General features: G+C 34.1%; 2 protein-coding genes and 1 long non-coding RNA gene across 3 annotated transcripts; 2 read left to right on the top strand and 1 right to left on the bottom strand.

Annotated features, from left to right (window-relative positions):
• The first annotated feature begins 328 nt into the window (after positions 1-328).
• On the top strand, positions 329-5357 carry LOC149736027 (inactive ubiquitin carboxyl-terminal hydrolase MINDY-4B-like). Its single transcript, XM_089878414.1, has 11 exons — positions 329-571; positions 633-669; positions 875-985; positions 1227-1346; positions 1647-1753; positions 2005-2182; positions 2618-2683; positions 3029-3163; positions 3366-3539; positions 3911-4091; positions 4590-5357. The coding sequence occupies exons 1-11, from the start codon at positions 498-500 to the stop codon at positions 4748-4750; spliced, it is 1344 nt and encodes a 447-aa protein (XP_089734540.1). The 5' UTR covers positions 329-497; the 3' UTR covers positions 4751-5357.
• A 3973-nt stretch (positions 5358-9330) lies between these two features.
• Positions 9331-16373, top strand: LOC149736026 (uncharacterized). Its single transcript, XM_089878723.1, has 12 exons — positions 9331-9476; positions 10252-10366; positions 11725-11840; positions 12479-12583; positions 12883-13014; positions 13393-13463; positions 13845-13992; positions 14379-14527; positions 14843-14907; positions 15137-15216; positions 15557-15611; positions 15730-16373. Exons 1-12 carry the CDS (start codon positions 9386-9388, stop codon positions 15944-15946), a joined length of 1344 nt encoding a protein of 447 aa, XP_089734849.1. The 5' UTR covers positions 9331-9385; the 3' UTR covers positions 15947-16373.
• Positions 16374-17623: 1250 nt separating this feature from the next.
• On the bottom strand, positions 17624-18527 carry LOC149736025 (uncharacterized). The gene is made up of 2 exons (XR_016385084.1): positions 18291-18527; positions 17624-17782 (listed from the first exon to the last, which is right to left on the bottom strand). It is a non-coding gene; the product is annotated as an uncharacterized LOC149736025 (long non-coding RNA).
• Between the last annotated feature and the right edge of the window lie 85 nt (positions 18528-18612).

The raw sequence follows: 18612 nt of genomic DNA, 5'->3' as shown, positions 1-18612 counted from the left end.
ATAAATAGTTAAACCTGCAAAAATTTTATTTACAGGTTTGCTATAAGAAAAAATGAAGTTAGTGAAACATGAGACAGTATGTGTTAGTGACATTGCAGAAGGAAACTATAACAATAAGTTGCACAACTGTGAGACTCATAACATAATTTTTATATATCTGTTTAAATACAGTAACAAGGATCAGATTAATTACAACAGCAAAGAGAAGAAATTTCTGTTTGTTTTGGAAAGTATTGCTTATGTTGACGGCAGTGCAGACGAAAATTAGCTCAATAAATTGCATGTCTATTACATATCACATAACATAATTTTTATATATCTGTTTAAATACAGTCAGAGGTTAGATTAATTACCACAACAAAGCGAAGAGAAATTTTGTTTTGGAAAGTTTTGCATAAAAGTTAAAGCACAACGAGTTAAACAATATAACAGAGCATTTCTTATATGTATTGTAGGCAATGTAAATGAATTATGTGTGAGGTTTATAACTAAGTAAAATGGACAGCAGAGACATCACTTCGAAAACAAAGAACAGCAACCTTGTTAAGCTTGCAAATGCTTTGGATTATGGGTAAGTTGTAACATTTGTTTGTCAATTGAATTAATCTTAATCATCTTATTGACATTGACAGGTTACAACTCCCATTTCAAACTCAAGTTACAACAAAGGTATGATTATGATGTCATAAAACCCTTATATTGTTTGTTAGTTAAATCACAAAACAGTTTAAATATATACCCTATGCTACCTATTCAGACATTTTTTAATATTTTAGGCCAAAACGTAGAAAATATTCCTAAACTTTGGTCTTTGTATTATTTCAACTAGTATCAGTTATTTTATGTAAAAATTTTATATATCTTTTTTATTTAGGCCAAAGAAGTGAAAAAAAGTGTTCCCAAAAGTGAATTCATAGTTCCAAAACATGGTCCCAAAACACAGACAAAAAACCATGGTTGTCCAATTGACCTTCCCCTTGCAAAGGTGAAGTTAAATATGCACTTGATAATTGAACTTAGTGCTTGATTGGTTATGAGTCATACCTTAAAATAAGTTCCCGAAAAATAATTGCCTACAAGCTTACATATGTGGTCACTTGTAAGCAGGCACGGGGTGTACAAAACAGAACATTCGTGTTATAACGACTGTCTTTTCTCCGCTACATGAGGATAAATAAGCGACATTCAATCTCCAACCACTATAATATCCACTAATTACTCCACAGGCGCTACGTGTCGTAACCATCGGATTTTCATCTCAATCTTTCACTTCTGATTGGAGGAAATTTTACTTTGCATTCCGTGAACCAAAGTCTGCGATTCCATATGCTATGGATGCAACTATGGTTGGTATTGGATTGTATTACTGTAATGCTGGTATTGTAAAACATAGATAAGAGTGCTGGTGTAATAGCCAGAAGGATACTGGATTCAAGGCTTGATGCTGCTACCATTGTAGGGTGTATGTCTTTGGGCAAGACACTTAACAGCAATTGCATAGGCTGTCTAAATGTCAGCCATAAATAACAAATTCACCAAGAAACGTGCATATAAACTAAATAAGACACCAGTGGTATTACCCTCAACAAATTATTCATTGAATAAAGTATATTTAACTGGATTGTCATTTCTTGTTTGATTGACAGCCAGGACCCCGAGCACTCACGCTATGTATGCAAGCCTATATCATGAAGCATTTGTTATTCACATCTGATCAAAACAATGATTCAGCTGCTTCATATTTTGGAAAATCGTGAGTATGATGACGTATCAATGTCTATATGATCACTTTAATCCCAATTACATAATAATTGTATCGGTAATAGGGTAAATCCTAGGTCCCTGAACAAGGACTTTACCCAAATAGAAGAAAATAAATACTAATCTATTATTATTTATTATTTGCATCCTATTTTGAGCTGACTTACTTTAAAAAATACAACTTTTGTAAAAATAACACTTCACACCACTGAACTATTATTTTATATTTTTTCTATACAATAGCTCTCCAACGCCCTCTAGTTATGAACAAGAGTGCGCACTCGTTGAAGCAATCACGGATGTTTTATGGAAAGCAGCCACAACAAGGTCCGACAAAGGACAAGTCACAGTAACTCTGATGGGCAGCGATCCTTGTTTTGAAACAAAAGGTTCATTTATTGCTGATGGCTTTACTGAGAAGGTGGTTCTGTTACTTTATGTATATATACTTGTATTGACATCTATTTATATTTTATGCAAGCCTATCCTGGGATTCTGTAAGGGTTACAGCAACCGTTTGAATTATATAAGTGTGTCTAACGAAACAAAAGCCTCTCTTTTAAAAAATACTTAAAAAGTTACATCTGTGACAGCTGGTAAGTGTATAAAACAGAACACCTGTGTAATGACTGTCATTGCCGCATCACAGGAGGATAAATAGTTCAATTATAATACAATTTATACAAACCACATTATTGTTTACATTATCATATATTTTGGGTTAAAACTAAAGCCTGTTGTCAGAAAAAAATAGTTTTGGTTCTCTGCCCAGTCATATTACTCCAACCAAGGGGCTGGTAGTTAAATATACTTGGCAGCCATGTTGTGATTTTTTTGACTCACTTTCTTTTCCCAGCTTTGGATATACACAATAAACTCTAAGAACGAAACTAAGAAGTTTATTCGGAGAAATGTTCATTATGTAAGTACAGTGTAGGCAGCATTAACTTATTCTTTTCATTTTTTTCTATCGCGAGCACAACACTTTCAGACACACAAGGGTGTTGGGGTAATAGCTCAAATCTGGCCCAAATTGTACGTCCTCAAGGGCCTCACAGAATAGAATCATTAACTTAACAGTTAGATAGGAAATGTAATGGTGTACATTATGGCACAATATAATCAATTGAATATGACAAAATAAATATTTTAAAAAGGAAACTGAAAAACATGATTGAATCTCAATGTACAGTCAGAACGTTTTACATAATTCATCTATTTTGGTTTCTACATTTGCAATTAATTTATATTTTTATTGTTATTTCAGTTCAGTAGCAGAAAAAGCCCAGGTGGAATTCTTCTTCTTTACAGCGTTGTCTTGTCTCGAACTATCGATATTTTGTTGAAGGATTTTGGTCGAAAGCAAACTTCGCTTCTTACAGATAACGCTAGAAGCACACAGGTTATAAGCTTTGTTTGATTAAATGAATGTAACATATTTATCTTCACATTGCTCCAATACAGTGTAATTTACATGACAGTTGGCTCATTTCCCAAACGCCCAGGGTGTTGCAACCCATTAGTGACCACTGGGTTAAAGCAATATGTTAAGTGTCTTGCCCAACACATCATTTCAAACCCCCCAAATCTCTTTGTATTTACAGAGTCTAATCAACCTTCTGTTAACTGGACAAGGTTCCCCATTTATCCACAATGGTGTTGTAAGGACAGATTCTAAAGGGAAGGCTCTTGATCGCCCTCTTGCAGGTTTAAGATGCAGAAGTGAAATGGGATTTCTATTTTTCAATAAAAATGAACCAGAGAAGAAAAGAACGCAGGTTTTGTGATTGTTGTTAAAGTGGTATCTTTTATTCTATATGGGTCTTAACAAATACCCACTAAGTTACATATGTGATAATTTGGTAAGCGGGCACAAGGTGTATGAAGCAGAACACCCATGTTATAATGACTGTCGTTGCCCCGCCATGCAAGGTTAAACAAGTAACATACTTGGTAACTGGCAAGCGGGCAGGGTGTGTATGAAACAGAACACCTGTGTTATAACTCCTGTCGTTGCTCCGCCATCTGACGCTAAATAATTTACATTCAATCATTCACAATAAATATTTAAACTAAGCACCAAACGATCTCGACCATAAAATACGGATTGCATTTTAAACTGAACTAAGCACCCTACACTTTCACATAGGTTGGTAGCATGTACAAGACTCCTTTGCTTCCTATATGGGTGACTCAAGTAAATGGTTCGTATGGTGTTTTATTCTGTACAGCAAGAGACCTAGTTACAGATTGGAAAACTGAACGGTATTTCTGCCTTCATTATTACAACGGACATTTCACTCAACAGGCTGAGGCCACTATTACTATAGGTATACAGATTGTTTTGTTAAAAAATACTTTCGTTTTGTTGTTTTTTTTGCTAGCATATTTTATTATTAGGTTTTTTGTTTATGATTCATCTTTTTGACCTTTTTTTACAGTAATTAAAAATTCAAAATATAATATAGTAATATTAATCATGTTATTTTTTAAATAATTGAGATCACGCTTTTTCTTAGTAGTTTTTTATATATTTAGTTTTGCATCTAATTCCCTTCTCTTCTTTGTATTAATAAATTTTATCTTCACTTTCATATTCGAAATGAAAAAAAAAATTTCAGGTCACCTCATCATACTAACCAAAATTAAAATTTACATTCTAAACCAAAATGCAACATACATGTGTTTTACTGCTAATTACCTTCTCTCGTTGTTTAAATTAACTTTATTGTCACTTTCATATTGGGAGAGATAAATCAAACAAAAATTCATGTATTATATTATTCGAAAATTTTACTTTCGTAACTAAAATGAAACTATTCCAACAGACACGCGCACGAGAGTTGATTCAATTGATCTTGACCGACAGATATCGATCTGGGATGACGATGAAGAAATTGAGAAGAAACAACCTTCTCTGGAACAATGCCTTCATACAAAGTGGCCCGAATCCAATATTGACTGGAACGGAGAAACGCCCTTTTATTGATCAATGTTTTTTAATATAGTAGGGGGGAGAGATGGGACACCTTATCCTTCTATTTTCTCGTCCTATTTGGTAGTAAACAAAGAACATTCAAAGAATAATAAAACCGCATTCTTACGACTCCTATAGACCATTGTTACATGTTTAAAACACGATCAGCATATTTGGATATTATGTGCTAAAGGTGTCCCATCTTACCCCATGGAACTATATACTTTATTTTACGTTTTGGTTGGGGTAAGATGGTTCTTGTTTTCAAAATCTTTTTCTAGGGTATGATGTTGTCCTGTTTCCATTCTTTTATTGATCACCATTTTAAATATGCTTTTTTAGGTTTTAGTTGGGATAGGATGGTATTTTTTTCAATATCTCATTGATTTTGTGGGTTGGAGCAAGATTTTCCATGTTTTCATGCTTTTGTTGATCACTATGTTTTCGGTAGTGTTTTATATGTGTGGTTAAGGTGGCCCTTGGTTTTGATATCTTTTTATATCTAGGTTGAAGTAAGATGGTCCATGTTTTTAATATTTACAAATGAATTAACGTTGTGCATATTTATCCTCCCGCTGACGGGGCAACAACGTGAAGCGAATACACCACCTTTAATGCATTTCTTCGCCTTTGATTTACGCAGCACGCGCACCGTTTTGTATTCTACATTCCTACATTCCTCACACTTTTGCTCCATTGCCACGTTACTCAGTTTCCTTGTGTCGCATTGCCAGTTGTACCGTAGTTAAGTTAGTGTATGCATTTAGTTTGTCCCAAAGAGATTGGTTTTAATCTATTTGGTTTGTCTTATTACTTTTACCTAAGTCCGTATATAAGCACTTTTATACCCAGAGTGTTATGCACCAGAAAGTACCGTAACCTATGTACGTACATTAGTTTATATACGGAAAATTCTACCTGTTTGTTTTATGTAGGTTAGGATTTGAACTATGTAGTGGCATATTTAAGTTCGCTTGAGCCTTATGTGTGTATTGTGGCTAACACGTATGTGTAACCTGATGCATATATGTGATACCACGGTAATTACCTTCATAGATAGTGCGCCCGCAGGAAGACAAACAAATAACAGTAATCCACGTAATTGTTTTTATTGAACATAAAATACAAAGCTCCTAGCAACGTCGGTGGTTTCGTCGCCGAAAGTAAAAAGGATGATTCATTCAACAACAACAACAACGTATATGTGCGTAGGCAAAATCTACCTATATACATATTAATAGCTATAGTAGGATAGGAAAAGATGGGACACCTTTAGCACATAATATTTAAATATCCTAACTGTGTTTTAAACAATTACCAACTGTCTATGGAAGTTGTGGGAATATAGTTTTATAATTCTTTGAATGTTACTTGTTTACTACCAAATGGGATGAGAAAATAGAGTGAAAAGGTGTCCCATCTTGCCCCACTCTACTATATGTTCTGCAGAAACGTGTCTACTGGAAAACCAATGGTGAATCATATTTGTTTGTTTGTAATATTTGCGTTGAAATCGGATGTATCAGAGTTCGACCTTCGGATGTAAATGACATTTCTATATACAGTATGACGTAGAATCGTCGTTGCCATAGTAACATGCAACACTTTCGAATTTCATATAATATAGTAGAGGAGGGTGATGGGACAGCACAGCATAATTTCCAAAAATCCTGATCGTGTTTTAAATAATTAACAGCAGTTTATAGGAGTCGTGAGGATACGTTTTATAATTTTTTGAATTGTTTTGTTTACTACCAAATGGGACGAGAAAAGATAATGATAAGGTGTCCCATTTCCCCCCACCCTACTATATATAAAATACCAAAAGGCATTTGCATAACACGCAGTACATCAAACTAGAATTCGAACGATTCGGTAAACCTTTTTCATTTTGACTGATAATTTTAATGAAGTTCTTTTAGGCATTATGGACACTTTAAGTTTTTACACAACTTTCTTAATTGCTCTATATTGTCGGCCGGGTCGGCAATTTTTTGTCGTTTTGTTTTAGTTTGTTAAATACTGTAAATTTTAGATCAGACATATACTGGACTGTGTGTTTGTTTTGGTTGTGTAAATGTTAATAAAAAGGTTATTTATCGGTTTATTACTTCTGACGCTTGAACTGTTTTCGTTTGCTGGACCTAGGACCACTGAAAGCGCATACATAGTTCTATTATTTGTTGATGCATTACTCAAATTGATTTCCAACGATTCGTCATATACCTCATCCAGTTTGTATAACCTGGTCTAAATTTATTTGTTCGACCTTTATGTCTGTTTAATGCAATCCTACAATTCTACGAATTCCTTACGATTCCACGAATTTTGACCCAAAAATCAACAATAATTCTTCGAACGTATCTCTCTTCCAATTCTTGTGTATATTTGCATCCTAATGCCGTGTCACGAAGTGAAAACCTCGTATTTAATTCACCGCTTTCGTTTTGTTGATGGAGTCAATCAAAAGCACGCTAGAGGTTACTAAAACAATGCTCTTTACCGTTTATAAGCGTGTTTTCGTTAAATATACTGCAGTATATTTGCTTATCCAAGTTCAGATTAATGGGAATACAGTAATAATTTTCAGTTAGATGTAAGGTAAATTTGCGGACGGTTGTTTTGTAGTAAAAAACTGGGCTCTGGGCGTGGCATATTGATTAAGAACTTGTATATTTATATTAAGCTAGTTTAATGTAGACGCTAAATGAAGACAGAGTTCAGAAACTCTATTAAATTGCTATAGTTTTTTCTTATTAGCTTGTGCATATGGATTATAAAGAATCATTGTAAATGTCCTTTTGGTTATTTAAGGTGAAATTCTATAATGCATTTTGTGTATCTGGTTTAGATAAATGGTTATGTAAAATGTTATTTTGTAAACCTAAAACAGTAGCATTATAGTTTTGACTATTTCAAAATTATCCAACTTTAGTTATTTCTCTTCCAACGTTGAACAATAGTGCAAAAGTTACAACGTTTATTCAAATAATACAGGCGTGGATTTTACTTTAAGTATAACTCGTCACTGCAAGAGCAAAAGCGATATTACTGACTATCGCAGAACGTTGCAGCAGTTTTGCTTTTTGTTTGTTTGACCAACCAAAAGGCGTATAGATTGTATAAATGCATATAGCCCTAAAACTAGCGTATCATGGTATTATGGCACAGTAAAATACTATCGCCGATGAACCTAAAAGACATGGATGAACTTGTTTTACGATATTTGGGAAATGTATTTTTTATTGCTCCAGGGCAGTAGTCACTTGGTAGGGCGGGGCAAGTTGGGACATCTTTAGCACATAGTATCCAAGTATTCAAATCGTGTTTTAAATAATTAACAACGATCTATATGAGTCGTGAGGATATAGTTTTATAATTCTTTAAATTTTTTTGTTTACTATTAAATGGGACGAGAAAATAGAGTTAAAAGGTGTCCCATCTTCCCCCACCGTACTGTACAATATACAATTTCTAATTATTTTATAAAAGATACAGAAATTCCATTTTAGCAGAGTTGTAGCGTGCGACAATCGTGGTGTATAAGCTAAAAAACGTGGTAATCCCCTGTATCCCAACTCATCGTTTAAAAAATAGAACTTATGTTTGCTTATGGCTAGTTACATATTAACCTATACCGTGTATGGCCGAAACGAAACGGTTTAACGTATTGTATAACATAACACGTTACAGTCTTTGTCTTGCAGATTTGTCCATCAAACCTTTGTATTTTGGATAAGATATTTTTAAGCCACTCAGCCTAAAACTTTAATGTATGCTATAGCCTAGACAGCTGCAGTTAAGCGGTAATATTTGTTTTTTTGTGTCGTGAACGTGAAATGCCAACACAGGTTTTGTACTGTAGTCTAGTTGTTGTTCGAATTTTAAGTTGCGCAGTCGAGGTTTTAGTGGCTTAGTCGTATTGTAAGGGTTGGGAGACGGCACACCTTTAGCAAATGGTATTCAAATATCCTGATCGTGTTTTAAACAATTACCAAATCGTGAGAATACTGCTTTTATACTTTGAATGTTCTTTGTTTACTACCAAAACGACGAGAAAATAGAATTAAAGGATTTCCCATCTTCCCCCCACCCATATATAGCGTACTATATATATATAAACCATCTTATAAAAGGTAGCTTGCGATCTATAGCAGAGTTGTTAATGTGTACGTTTGGTACAAAACCTAATGTCCATACACATAGTGAAACTGCAAAATATGGTCTATAGAATATATAGTATACTGTTGGGGTAATAGATGCTATAAGTACTCAATATCTCATATATTTCCTAATCGTGTTTGTAAAAAATAACAACGTTCTTATAGTCATAGTTATAAAGAGTGTGGGGGAGATGGGACACCTTTTTAGTCTTTTTGACCGTCCCTTTTGGTAGTAAACAAAAAACTTTCAAAGAATAAAATCGTGTTCCCACAAATTTTTATTTTTTTTTATTTTATTTTTTTATAAAACACGATCAGAACATTTGGATGTTATGTGCTAAAGGTGTCCCATCTTCCCTCACAGTAGTATTTGGGGTAAGATGGAAACCGTTAGCACATAATACCCCATGTTTCCCAATCATGTTTTAACAAATACCAACCCCCCTATAGACTTATAGCTATAGAGTGTAGACTTATATCCATAATGGTGAGTAACTGGGTTATCCTGAGCGTCCTAGCGTCAGTAATATCAGTGATCACCGTTCACCAAAGGGATTTTCGCGTGGATGGAAGAGGTAAGAGGGTTTTAAATACAAACATAACGAACCATGGTTATGACACAATTGACTCTGCGCCTTCAGTTGGCGTTTATTTTACATTTTCACCATTTGAGTGGGAACGAAAATATTTGTCGTTTTGCTGGTTGTAAACTATCAAGCTAAACTGGTAATATTTTTGTTAAATAAGTGGTTCATTCATTCATTCATTCATTCATAAACATATAGGGTTGAACTATTCTGTGATTTATTAGAGTCTAAAACGACGTATAGCGATTATTTCATTTTACTTTCTGTTCATATGATTAGTTGCAGTTTAAAAGTTTTGTGGTATTAACAAGTCCATACATTGTACGGGTCGTGTCTTTATGCACACTTTCACGTATAACTATATATCTTATCGCCGTACTGTTGGCCGGGTTACGCCTTATATATTTTATAACCTCTATTTTACCATAAGCGTGTTATAACAAATGTTGTTTAATTGTTACTTATTTTTGGTTGTGTACGTTATCGCAAGCTTTATTACAAATGAGATAAAAGGTAGGCTATAGTAGAGTGGGGAAAATGGGACACCTTTAGCACATAATATCTAAATATCCTGATCGCGTTTTAAACAATTAACAGCGGTCATTTTCGGATTTGTAGTTCTTTTAATGTTCTTTGTTTACTACCACATGGGACGAGAAAATAGAAAAAAATGTCCCAACTTCCCCACCCTTCTAAATATAATGCGCATTTAGGTTAACGCTAACCAAATGTTATTATGACTGTTATTTAATTTTTGTTTTAGTATTTAAGGGCCCGAAGAATTTAATGTACGAAATTATGGACCTTAAAGTTACGTTGTATTGGAGTCCGAGGACGAGGTGGAAGGGCTATAATTACACATACAAAGTCTATACCTGGTGAGATACTTCGTCACTGCTACCGCTGTGGGTTTGTGTGTCTTTTTGCAAGACACTTAACGCAATGTTTTGTACCCAATGGTCACTAATGGGTTGCCCAGGTTTTAACTGTGAGATTTCGGGTTCGCTGGACAACACTGGTGGTATTTGCTCCAATCCATTGGTCACTGATACGTGGTTAACATTGTTATTGGAGAATTATTAACAACAACGATTCGTTCAAAATACAATACAGCCACAGTACATTATAATTGTGGTCGTGACGTTATAACTGTGGTCGTAAAATCACAATTGCCACACAGTAACAAAGACAGTTACGTTCTCCAAAAGTCAGTACATTCTCTTGGCGTGGGGTAATGGACAAACACTGGCCTATAAACACAAGTACCATAGCTAGCCTCGCATTCGGACCTCTCCCGTTTTAATAAAAGACCATTTAGTTGTAAAATGTACGAAAATACTAAATTTTCAATGGATAAGGCCATAAATTCCAGTCCCTTCCCCCTTGTCGCGGCCCCTAAAGAAGGAAAATGCTAAATTGCCAAGCACTTGTTTTTGCGCATGTGGTCACTCGTATATTGTTCATACTCTAACCATAGTACTCTAAAACAAAGTACAATAATTTAGAGTCTTAAACCTTTAGTTCGCCGCTATTATAAGTGACCTACACAAACAAATCGCCTACGCAGTCCTTTATACGGACCACCTGGTTCCACGAAACTTAGTCCAAATATTTAATGTTTGCCAAATGACAACGTTTGTATGAAAGTGGTTTCGTAGTTAGTATACTTCCAAACTGGTACCATATTTGGCGTGTAAACGGTCAAACCAGTGGTTTCTTAGGGATTATCTAACTCGTCAGCCATGTATAATTACAAATATAAAATCGTGCTAAATATATTGATCACTCACGAAGTTACATACGTGGTAACTCGTAGGCACAAGGTGTATGAAACAAAACAGTCGTGTTACAACGACTGTAGTTGCATCGTCACGTAAGGATAAATAAATTACATAGATTTATTTAACCCCGAAAATAAGTTTAAAATTTAAAAGCAGCTTCAACCGTTGTAATTATACTTTTGGCGCCAAAAAGACAAAACTCATTATCTGCTTTCTGCACGTTCAGACTTTACAAGGCGTGTTTTACGTCGTATAAAAGTAGTTTTCAATATAAACATTAGTAATCGTGTGAACCCAAACACCAACTTTCACCAAAAAATACACCACCCAGCAATTATATAAAATACAGAAATGTTCCGTTTATCGTAGTATGGATTTTATTGTAGGTTTTTAAAGTACAGACAAAAACACATCAGCTAGAAATTATATAAAGAACCCAAAACATTGTTTTACAGTGTAGCACCGTGTGGAAATCGTCAAAAAGAAAACATATGGGCTATCAGAGATTGTGATGTAATACGGAGAGACAATCAGCATTATTGTTCGCCATCGGTAACTCCAGAATTTAAAGGTTTGTTTTGACGACTGTCGTTTTTTGACTGATTTCGTTGTTTTAATTAGGTTATCATTAATATTGATTGCTAGTGAAGAACCTCCCCGCCCACCTTATTTGCTAACCACTAACCCCTATAACCACTAACCATCAACACCTAACCTAGGGCTTGGGGGTTAGTGGTTAGCAAATAAGGGGGAGAGAGATTCCTCACTAGCACCCAATATAGTATTTTAAATGGAAATATATGTTGCTTGTAAGTTTACCATAAGGTTTAAAAGTGATGGGGTTACTGGGACCAACGCTCAGTGTTGAGTGCAACAACCACGTATTTTTAACTGAGACTCTTTTCCTTACTTTTACCCATAGTCTGTTTTAACTTTTGTTTTGCTGTTTATTCCCTTCTTTACGTTCTTTAAAAAACATGATCTTTGCCACAATTTTTGAAGAAATAAGTAAAAAATCTATTGTACATATATATATATGTAATTTAATTCAGATACCTAAGCTCTTTGCTTTTTGCATATTAGTTTTTTTTTGTTGAAGGTGTTTTTTAACGATTGTTGTTTTGTTTCAAAATTCCCTTCTTTTTGTTGTTTTGAATAATCTTATATTAGCGAATGTGTTCCAAGTGATAAATAAAGTTTATATTATAGGGAATTTTAGAGTTGCTGCCATTCTTCATAAGCCACAAGGAAACTTTACAAAAGATATTCAAACCAAATACAAGTTTACACGAGAAATTTATGTCAAAGGCGATAGTAAGTAAAAGTATTTTTTTACAACGTAACTTTTATTCTAAGTGAGTGAGATGTTACACTGTAGCACTCCATCGGAACACGGATTTTAATCAGCATTGGCTTATCACGTTATCACCCTAACACTTTTCTCATAAGTTTACTAAGCTGAGGAAAAGTTTATACTATGGTTTTTGACCTTAAATACATGATATTTTAGGTCCAAATATATACACTACTAACTTTCCAAGTGTATATATATTTACAATATTTGTACTAATAGCAACTATTATTTTTATTTAAAACTGTTTGTTTGGTCACAGGTTCATTTAGTCCACCAAAGCTTAAAGTGACGAACATACGAAAAGAAAGTGTTAACGTGGCTCTAACTTTTCCATTTCCGCAGTCATCTATTAAAAAAATATATTATGAAGCAAATATCATACCCTTGCCAGGTTAGTTGTATTATCTAGTTGCTTTAGTTTACATTAAAGAGTAGAATATGTTCGTTTACAACAGCCACACATGGTGGATTCATGCACCTCATGCTTACTTTCGAGTTATAACATAGGTGTCTTCTTATACACCAGACACCCATGGTGTATTTATACACCTCATGCTCACTGTCGAGTTATAACATGGGTGTCTTATACACCAGACACACACACTGTATTCATACACCTCATGCTCACTGTCAAGTTATAACATGGGTGTCTTCTTATACATCAGACACACATGGTGTATTTATACACCTCATGCTCACTGTCAAGTTATAACATAAGTGTCTTAGGGTAGTAGGTAATAAACCATTTTTAAATGTTGGTTTGTTTAAGGTAAAAACTTGTGCAACAAAGACACTCCCGAGAACAACACCATCAACACAGTTAAGGACACTTATCCTAAGGTAGTTTGAGTTATGTATTATTTTGTACAAATATTTTTTAGGAAATTACTTGATTACTGGTTGTTAAGATTAACGGTACCAACAAAGTTTAACATGACGCAGCTAATCTTTTTATTGAATAATGTTTAGTCCTAACTTATAGGGTAGTTTGTCATATTTGAAGCTTGACTGCAGAGTACTAATATCCCTTAGGCTACTTAAAAATGCTCCCAAAACTCCCAAGAAAGTGTGCACCCAATGTTTTTGATGAAAAAAGAATATTTAACCGATATTACAAGTTGCCATACTTTAATATCATTGTTTTATGAGTATAAGAAACGTTGTGTATTTAAACATATTTTAAGTCTATATTTAAAGGTAAACTAACATTTATGTTACCAGTCAAATGATGATGCTTCAACACAATCTACATTGATTAATGTGGAGAAGTTACAACCAAGCACAAAATATTGTATTAAAGTAAAATACAAACCCAATGGATATTCCCACTACACTGAATCAGCTTTTGTTAATGTTACCACTGAGGCAGGTGGGTTGGTATGTTGTTAAGCATCTGCTCCAACCAAGTGGCCACCAATGGGTTGTCGAAATTATTAGACATACATAAAAAAAGGAAAAAAAATCCCCCTTTCCAAAGTAGTCACCCACAAATTAACATATATGGTTACTCGTAAGCTGGCACGAGGTGTATGAAACAGAACACCTGTGTTATAACGACTGCCGTTTTCTGGCCATGCGAGGATAAAACAAGTTATATTTAGGTGTCTTTCCAAACACCTTGGAGGTGTCTTATACACCAGACACACATGGTGTATTTATACATTTCATGCTAACTGCGACTTATAATATAGATGTTCTGATGAGTCATATTAAAACTGTTTTGCAAACCTAATAAAAGCTTTATCTGTTTAACAGAAAAACACACCCATTCAGATCTCATCTTAATTATTGGTGTTGGCGTTACTATTTTTACAACAGTTTTAATTGTTGTTTGTGCATGGTTGATTTTCGATCTAAGAAAAAGTTTTACTGCTTTTGTGCACAAGGATGTACCAGAGTTTTTGGTAATCTTTTATTATTTAAATTTTTAAAATAAATTAAGATTTATAAGACCTACTAATGTATGGCTTTTAATACTTATTTAATATTTGTATTTTATAGCCACAATATTATAACTTTTTTGTTATAGACTGTGACCTATGATCTTTTTGTCGTAAATTTTTGTAACTAATAATTTGCACAAGGTGTATGAAACAGAACACAAGTGTTATAATGGCTGTTGTTGCCCCACCACACAAGGGTAAATAAGTTACATTCATTCATTTCAATATGTGCTGGCGTTTAACCACAACATAACAATCACCATTATGTGTTCACAGAAGGAAATATGTGATGAACTAAATCATATTCAAGCTGGCAATGAAAGTGATGACACTCCTTTATTGTGAGTTAACAATGACTCTTTGTTTGTATTAATTACATAACTGACAACACCTGTGTTATACTAACTGTTGTTGCCCTGTAACACAATTATAAATAAGTTAGAAAGAACGACTGTAACATTCCTTTAATGTATCGAGATATAGAAAACAGAACACCTATGTTATAACCTTTAACTACTGCTGTTGACCTGCCGATCAATGGTAACTAAGCCATTTATTCATTTGTTGTAGAGAAAAAACAATTAAAGGAAATTTCTTTGTCCCCACCACTGAGGAAGAAGCCGATCCGTTTCCTACTGGTTTAATTCGAGGTAAGACTTTTGAGTGTAAAAAGTAGAAACAAAATCGACGCCTTAATTTAAACAACTCAACATTATTTAAACATATAGTAAGGTGGAAGGTGGGACACCTTTTTATTTAATTCTATCGTTCCATTTGATAGTAAACAAAAAAACATTCAAAGAATTATAAAACCGTATCATCACGGTTCCCACAGATTGTTGTTAATTGTTTAAAAAAACAATCAGGATGTTTAGATATTATGTGCTAAAGGTGCCCGCCTTCTCCCACCCTACTGTATTAGCACTTAGAAGCACTGTACCGCAAAGCATCTTAGAATCGGATTTAATTTCATTTATTTTTTTTTACTAGAACTTCCAGATGTTTGTCAAGTAGAAACAATAACCAATTGTGATGTCACAACTCGGTAAATATTAATATAAATTAAAATATTTGTTTAACCACTTTAATGTACTTTTTTGAAATAGACGTTTTCGTTCGAAATATATTCTGATTTAAATTATTTTTATGATTTTTTTTTTCAGGAACTCTTCTGATGATGTCACTGTTTTAAAAGATGTCATCGATGATGTAACAACGACACAACAGCATGATAATGAGCAATGTTTTCATCCTGAGAAACGTCCAAACTCTTATATACAAATTGTGGGTTACCAAAACAAGGAGACAAGAGAATCTGTGAGTGTTGGTGAACCTGCTCGCCAAACAAATGATATTGTTAACGGATACTCGCCTCAGTGATGTCATAATAACCAAGCTACTGTTGTTTAATATATTATCAATAACACTGCAATCTACTGCTTAATGTTGTTATTATATCTTCTTACACTTTCTTTATTCTTTCTTATTGTTTTCTTCTACAAGGATGAGGTACAACAACAAGACATGTAACTGGAATTTAAGCCAGAGTTGACTAATTACCCAACACCCACACTAATATTATACAATTTCATTTGGCAATATAAATAAGCTATGCTGTTGCAAATAAGATTTTTACCAATAGTTTTAGCCATATCAAAACCACATTTTGAAATTCCTAAAGCTATTTGTAGTTACCATTATAACCTGAAAGTTTGGGACTCATAACGGGACCCTTTTTGTTGTCCTATTCTGTTGTTTTTGTTTATTTGTTGTTTCTTGCACAAACACTAATACATATTAAATCAGACATTATGTTTGATATAAGACGCCATTTTGGCGCAATAATTATTTAAATTTCGGGCGTTAAAATTTCCCTGAAACAACGGTATCTTAAATTGGATTTCTCAACTAAAACATTGGCTATTATAGCGACACTTCTATTTAAGACAGCAAAAACTCGAATATATGGCCGGAGTATAGCGTGGTAGTTAAAAAAATGCACCAAATTTTCATTTCGCCGTACTTTACATTACTTTTTACTGAAAGTCAGAAAACCTTTTATTTTTCACTTTACGGTATAGCTTCATAGTATACTGAAGTGAGTATACTATGGTAGCTTTAGCTTAGAGCTGCTATGAATTTTATTGTGTTCAGTTTTACAATTAGCTTACAACGCAGCTTGTTGTTTTCCTCAACCATGAAAAGCAAGGATGTTACTGTAAAAGTATACGGGTAACGTTCGAATTTGTGATTTTGCGTTGAATTTACATGACGTATGATGACGATACATTTATTCTATTTAGGAGAAAAATATTCCGATATTTGAAGATCCGATTTATTAATTTTGGCAGAATCAGTGTTTCTATTTTTAAAATGGACATTGTATGTTCTTTGCACTACCGACATATGGTGACCTAGAAATGGGGAATCACGTCCAGTGTTCGTCTTTGTACTGGGTTATAATTAGAATTATACAAATATTGTGTTTGAGGGAAGAAATCACTACAGTGAGTCATCATATCTTTATTTACAAAAATACGTAGGAATGTATATGGTGAGGTGAGGGAAGACGGACCATCTTTAGCAATTAATATTCAATTTAATCCATATAACCTGATCGTGTTTTAAACATTTAACATCGGCTGGTTTATGGGAGCCCTGAGGATAGCCCCCAAGGAGTTTTAAAATTCAGTGAATGGTTTTTGTTTACTACCAAATGGGACAGAAAATAGAACGAAAAGATGTCCCATCTTTCCCCACCGAACTATATGTTGTTTACGTATAAGCATCTTTGTTACGTAACTATAGAACACTTCCGGTGAAAGACTAAGGAACTAACGTTGCACGTGCAAAAAGTGATAACATAGAGTCTTGCTTTAGTTTAGGATTGCGTCACCAGAAGAAATTAAACGCTTAAAATAGAATCTTTAAAACGCCGGTAATGTTTACGTGTAGGTTTTATGATTCCTTTTCAGCTTATGTAAAAAACACATTTTATGATTTTCTTTTCGGCTTATGTAAAAACCACGTATATAGATGAATTTGTAGATCAAATAATACAGTTATGGGGCATTTATTTCACGGATTTTTTCTTCCAAATACAAATAATTGCGAGCAGGAAAACAAGCCAGAGCGTCGATATAATGGTGATTGAAAACATGTTTGAAAGCATCCATTTGTTTAAAGAACTCGTTTCTGCCGAAGCCGTGGTCGAGCCTGTTTAAGTAAACAAAACTTTTATTGGTGACTTCTATTATGTTAACGAATACCATTTTCATGCACAAGAACAGAAAGGCTACTATAGCTTTGAACATAGTAGCCGCACGACGTAGTACGGTGGGTAGGGGGATTGTGTTCTTACCGGAGGGTAACCGGTTCGAAGCTCCTTTCGGTCAATAATGTGGCCGTATGTTTCCTTTGGCACGACACGTTACTGCATTTGCTCCAATCTTTAGTGGTACGCTATAGATTGTCTAAAATCGCACCCATTCCAAAAATAGCAACAAAATTTAACCACTCACAAAATTACACTCATATTAGGTCGCAACCAAGCGGGTAATCAGTGTGTGAAGCTTTTATGGTGCGTAATAGTAGCATACATCCGTATTATTAGCATGAGTTAGCTTGCCAACGAAATAGAAGGTGAATAAGTGAAGTAACGAACGATGAATGTGGCGAAACAGCTTATTGGCACTGTTAATTAATAAATTAAAATGCGTATTACCTTTAATCAAATCTGGTTCAACTGCAGACGGCATTCCTTGCATTTAACATATAAACATGCTCGTCGCCATACTTAAGTATATTGTTAACTAACTTAACTATAGATTGATGTAGAAACTTAATTACTTGCTTCCGTTAAGGTATTGTAACACGGTCGGAATACTTAACCCAATTCACAAAGTATAGGCTATTTACAGAAATATTAATCGGTAAAATGTGCATTTGATTTTCTACAATAATATGGCTTGTTTTATAGAGAATGGTTTTGTTAGACTTTCCTAGGAAACTTAATTATTGATCCCCGTTAAAAAAAACTTGGCAAT

This window comes from Ciona robusta, chromosome 5 (genome assembly GCF_009617815.1).
Source record: "Ciona robusta chromosome 5, ASM961781v2".
Lineage (NCBI taxonomy): Eukaryota > Metazoa > Chordata > Ascidiacea > Phlebobranchia > Cionidae > Ciona > Ciona robusta.
The sequence above is the reverse complement of the archived record's forward strand: the minus strand, read 5'-3'. Positions and strand labels throughout refer to the sequence as shown.